The sequence below is a fragment of the Protopterus annectens genome, chromosome 1.part0, assembly GCF_019279795.1.
Source record: "Protopterus annectens isolate FY-2018-M chromosome 1.part0, PAN1.0, whole genome shotgun sequence".
NCBI lineage: Eukaryota > Metazoa > Chordata > Ceratodontiformes > Protopteridae > Protopterus > Protopterus annectens.
This window is the reverse complement of record NC_056725.1, coordinates 1,379,885,099-1,379,891,098: the sequence shown is the minus strand read 5'-3', so window position 1 is coordinate 1,379,891,098 and position 6,000 is coordinate 1,379,885,099. Positions and strand designations below refer to the sequence as shown.

The following is a 6,000-nucleotide window of genomic DNA, read 5'->3' as shown; positions in this document are numbered from 1 at the left end:
TGAACCCTGCACCCTTGATGCAAGAATGCAATAGCATTCAGGTAACAGAACCCCAGTAAACCTTTGCATTTCCAGTGGTTCAGTGATTGTGTGTTTTTTCCTTCTAAATATCCCTATAAGTTTAATTTGTTTTTTTTCTGTCATGCATTCAGTTTCTGTGCATTAAGTCTCTACAGAAAATACAAGGGGAAGAATCAGTCAATATCACATTTCCAACAAATTTATTCCAGACTAATATACATTCATTCTGCTATTTTCCTTCTGCCATTTTGTTTTCTACTCCGTATTAATGTCAAAATAATTTCTTTCTCTTAAAAGACATGCTTGTGTATGACAAAAATTATGTAACTAATATGAGTTCTACTAGAACTGTGAAAGACTAAAAATTGACAGTAGATCCACTTAAAATACACGAAACAAATTACTACATATACTTATATAGCTGCATATGTTTGTCTTATGGCTAATCTTAAACACAAAACTAAATAACTCAGGTGTCCATCTCAATTTTACTTCACAATCAACAAATTCAGAGTTTCATGAAATGATGACTTGTCATGCAGTAGTCATAAGAAGTCACATCAGTCATATTGCAGATGGGCTCTTTCCAATATAGTTGTACTGTGTTTTAGTACATGCTGTGGTTCTGGGACCTTTTCTTGAAATAAAGGTTCGGAAGCTGCATCACAACTGAACACTTCGACATCTCTGTAGTAAACTGATTTGATTCCAGTACAGAGTCCAGAAGTCATCTTAGTTTGTCTGTATCATCTAAGTGACTAATTTCAAGAGTAAAATTTGCAGCTTCTTGTACAGAAAGAATGTTTCTCTGCTTGTAGACACATTTTTGGAAACAATGCATAAAAATCTATAAAGTAATTAGAAAACTGTCATGTAAATTTAGCATGAAGCACTTCCTGCCCCATGTAATGAGCGTGATCCACATCGTTGCCCACTTTCAACTGAACTCTCTTCTTGTTTAATACGCCTGAATTCATCCTTAACTTGCTGCAGTACTTCAGCATTAAAAATGACATCTAGCGCAGTCATAGCCAAGGCCTTTGCTGTACGAAGAGTGTAGAACTGAGCTTCATCTGCACCTAAAACACATGAAATCAGAGCAGCAAAGCTAGTTACCACAGACTAACATCAATAAATAAATATGCTTATAAAGCTGTTTAAATCATGCATTTTCCTTCAAAGAAATAAAAACAGCAGAACAAGTCTTTAATCAAAGTGCTACATATCCTATCAAAGTCCTGTTTTAGTCCCAAGAGGAGTGCTTCTATTTTGGTTAACCAGGAAATTCTGTGGGGAGCAGAGCATTTACACCACAACACTGAGGAGAAAAGTTAAAACAACAGACAGGGATACAATTAAAACAAAAAAAAAAACATTTCCTGAGAATACTTTTCAAAGGTTACAATAACAGTCTATTGCAGAACACTTATGTGTGAGTACAGTAAAAAGTATATCTTATATGGCAGACGGCAGTGAGGTACAGGAGTCTGACAATAACACACAAGCACAAGGCAAACACACAGCTTATGAGAAATATGATCAGTGGTTATACCAGTTCAGACAGTGCAGGGAGATGCAGAAGAAAGTGTGAGCTAATTATTATCGTATAGTGTGCGTGTGGGTGGGGGTCATGCACGTGTGCATATATATCTCCTCTCGCTATGTAGGTAAAAGTGTGTGTGTGTGTGTGTGTGTGTGTGTGTGTGTGTGTGTGTGTGTGTGTGTGTTTCTCAGTTTAATTTCAAGTGTTTGGGGATTCTAATGCCCTGACAAGAATGGACCTCATTCCCATGTCCGGATATACTTAGAATTCAGGAAATTAGTACTGTTTCAGTCTTTGATGCCCTGCAGTGATTTTTGCACAGCTGTTTCTTTTGTTTGTGCTTTCACAGAGTGAATGAGTAACAAACACATGGCCTCACAGAGTCATATAAAACACAGGTACCACTTGATTATATGCCTGATCCTCATCTTACCTTCCCTTTTAACCTCTGGAAGGTGACGTATATAGTTATCATGACAGTAGATTTGTGTTGCCATAGTTGCATTTTTCCTCAAACCATTATTGTGTTAAATTTTCATAGCTTGGTTTATCGAGACCAGGGGGTCAGATTTAGTAATATATCCTTGTAATTTGACATGAGCTTGTACCCAATGTAACAAGTAATGCCTTTGTCATGCATCACGACTCATCAATAGGTCTTCAAATGGAGCCAGCAAGAATATTAACTGTCAGAAGGGAGTTGTACTTCAAACACAGTTTCAGCAAAACTCTGTACCACCTCTCCAGTCCACCATAATGAAAAAAAAGGGCAGAATTCCCAAAATGTATCAAAGGGAAAAAACATAAATCTCCTGAGCCCTATGCAAATTCCTAGAGATAAAAGTTGAAGAAGAAAAATATGAGATTCTTGAACATACTTTTGAGGTGGCTAAAAACCTGGACTTTCTTAGAGAGATAGCATGTCACTAAGTAACTGCTTAGAATCCAAGATGACATCTTACAACAGACATGAATAAACCATGGACAGAAGAGTTTGCCCTCTTGCCTTGAGAAGAAGAGTTTGTTGTTATCATAAGTCAGAATCTCGGATAGAAAGTGGATCAAACTGAGAAGAAATCTAAGTGCGACAATACCTGAAATGTAGGGTAGGGATTTCTGAAAAAAAAAGCCAGAACATAGACTTGGAATCATGTATTGATACTGTCTTGAAAAGCTGAAATTCCTGGAAATGTGACCTACAGACAGACAGACTACACAAGCTGGAAAACCCTGGCACATCCCATACAAGCTGCATTTCTTCCTATCACAAGACATCATGTTTAATAATTGCAAACTGTAGTCCACCCACCTGGCTAACAAATACAAATAAATATCTGTCTGTATCTTGAATTAGGGTTAAATAAATTCAACAACTGTATAAATACAAACTGGCATTGACTGAAATCCAGGACAAATTCTGTCCTTCAGGGGTGTGATGTGGCCTGGAGTTTCCTCCAATGGAGGTACATTACAGGTCTGCTTTAACTTCCTGAATGGAATTTTGCTAACAGGTTCATAGGTGTGTACTAGGCTAATGGCCCTGGGGCCTATACAAGCCTAGTCATAGGATTACCCTGGCATCATGCCACCAGACATTAGTCCCCAGTGCCTCTGTCGAGTAGAGCCACTGGAGTTATCCCCCAAGTGAATTTTCTATTTCCCATCCACTCATCAAGATTTCTCTTGAAGAGGGTCAGCGAGGTGCTCTGCTTGACATGTATGGGAAGTCTATTCCATAGCATGAGCAGTCTCTGGGTTATGAACCTGTTCCTCCAGTACTTTTGTTGATTGTGGTAATGAGGTTGATGTCTCTGGAGCGTGTAGTGCAGAGGTATTGGGATTTCTTTAGATGTAGCATTTCTAACAGAGCTGGGTCAGACATGGCTTTGTAGGTGATATGAGACAGAGAAGTTGGAGTTTTTTGAGTCTGTCCATATAGGACAAGGGTTTAAGGCCTAGGATCCTCTTTGTGAAGTACGTTTGCGACCTCTCCAGTTATTGCAGGTGTCTAGTGAGGTTCATGCCAAATGGGGCACTGTACTCAATGACTGGCCTAATGAGGGAAGAGTAGAGGGAGACCATGACCTCTTTCTTCCTAGATGCAAAAGCCTTAGTAATGAGATGTGCCACACAGAAGGACTTTCTGACCACAGTGGCAATGTGGTGATCAAACGAGAGGTTGCTGTCAACCTGTGTTCCCAGACCTCTTATAACGCCTTCTGTGTTCAGTGGACTACCATCGATGTGGTAATTCATGGGAACCAGGTTTTTCCCAAAGGGAATGATGACACATTTTTTGGCATTGATCTTAAGGCAATGGTTCTGACACTAGTCGTTCGTCTCAGTGAGACCATTTTGTACGATGTCAACATCACATGGGGAGTTAATAATAGCTCCCAACTTGCAATCGTCTGCGGACTTTGTCAGCCAGAGTCCCTTCGTGTTGGCCAGGACTTCAGAGAAGTAGATACCAAACAGGAGAGGACCCAGGACCGAACCCTGTGGGACTCCTCTCGAGACTAGTCGGTAGTCTGACTTGGAGTCAGATACTTTCACACTGTGGGTTCTATTTGTGAGCCAGTTTGCAACCCACCTAGTGATATAGGGGTTGATGCCTAGCTTAGTGAGTTTTTCTATGATTCCTGAGTGGGGAATGGTATCAAAGGCCTTGGCCAGATCAAGGTAGGCTGTATGAACCATCTTGCCTTCATCCATAGCTCTGGTGACTGACTTAAAGAAGTCGACCATTTTGAGTAGGCATGATCTACTCTTCACAAAACCAAACTGTGTGGGATCCAGAGTTTGGAGATTCCCTATATCCTTGTTCATTAGGTCCATGATGATGCGTTCCATAGCTTTGCATATCAGACTCGCCAGGCTAATGGGATGATAGTTCTCAGGGTCTGTAGATGCTCCTCCTTTGTGGCTGTGATTGAACAGGGCAGGTGAGGTGCCAGTTCACTCTGTAGAACACAGCCAGGGATATTGTCAGGTCTCATAGAAGCCATATTCTTGGCCTTGGACAGTACTGTTTTAACCTGTGCAGCAGTAATACTGGGTGCCTGGCAATCTACTGGTATTGTGATTGGTCCTTTGGGGGGGGGGGGGGAGTGGTAAAGTTGGCACTGAATCTGTCGGCCAGTATATTGGCAATATCCATTGGCTCAATATAGGAGGTACCATTGTGCAGTAGTTCAGAGCAAATCTGGGTATTGCTGTGGAGATTTTTTTACATAAGTATAGAAGGCCTTGTGGTTGTCTTTACTATCTGCTGCAATTCTGTTTTCATACCTAGCTTTAGAGGATTTGATGAGGGATCTCAACTTTTTGTTGAGGCTGATAAGGGAGTTTTTCCAGTCTTGGGGCTTCACCTTATTCTGCATCAGTTTCCTCCTTATGTTGTAGAGTTTATGGCAGGGGAACACCAAAATGGCTTCCTTTTTTAGGAGGAGAGCGACTTGGTTCTATGGGTATGGTGAGATCCATGCATTTGTGTACATGTTCGTACAGTGCACTGGTGTATGATTCAGTCATGCAACTATTCTCCATTTACATGAGTACCGTGAAGTTAGCCACCTCTGTTTTCAGGAGCCCAAAGTTAGCTTAGGAGAAGTTTTTCATGGTGGTTACCTTTGCAGGGGGTGGGGTGGGGAGGTGGGGGAATGTGGATTTCCAAGGTGATTAGTTTGTGATCGGATCTAACCAGGGAAGAGTTGACTATTGGTGCAGAGCAACGGTCGCCCATGTTAGTAATGACCAGGTCAAGGATGTTGCTACTTCTAGTGGGGGTAAGAACAAGCTTGTCCAGGGCACTGGAATTAATGAATTCCAGGAAACGTTGGGCAAGTGTATTGGTACATGAGTAGTTTTCCCAGTTAATGGAGGGGTAGTTGAAGTTGCCCAGTATGAGAATGTTCGGTTGGACCCCCAATATTCTCCAGGGTGCTTAGGAATGTGGAGTGTGAGTCTTGGGACATGGTTGGGGACCTATTGCAGGCTACGACCTGAATCGCTGTCTTACCCAATGTTAGCTGCACCTGAAGTTTCTCTGATGCGTTATGTTGGGCTACCAGTCTGAAGGTGTGTGCATCCTTTATGAATATGGAAACACCACCGCCTTTGGAGTTTTGGTCCAAGCTCTGGGGTCGAAAGGTGTGGAATGAGTTATAGCCTGGTAGTGCAGGGCTGCTTTCTGTTGCCTTGAACCAGGTCTCTGTTACAGCAAAAATGCCGATGTTCTCTACTTTAAGGAGTGCTTCGAGCAAGTGCATTTTGAGATTTAGACTTCTAGCATTGAGCAGCATGGCCCTCAGATTGCATTTGTTTATAGCTGTCATGGTGGTAATTTGGTCTTTGGAACACCGCCTAAAAAAGGCACTATAGGAGTGGCAAGAGCCTTGGCCAGTATCCGGAAGCCCAGGGGTGACAGATGCAGG

General features: G+C 41.8%; 1 protein-coding gene across 1 annotated transcript in view; it reads right to left on the bottom strand.

Annotated features, from left to right (window-relative positions):
- Window positions 1-204: 204 nt before the first annotated feature.
- The window catches only part of LOC122798230 (peptidase M20 domain-containing protein 2-like), a 452,943-nt gene continuing 447,147 nt past the window's right edge, over window positions 205-6,000 (bottom strand). Inside the window, exon 8 of the mRNA XM_044067013.1 lies at window positions 205-1,100. Coding sequence (XP_043922948.1) covers window positions 901-1,100 — 200 coding nt within the window. The 3' untranslated portion in view covers window positions 205-900. The remainder of the gene's footprint in view (window positions 1,101-6,000) is intronic.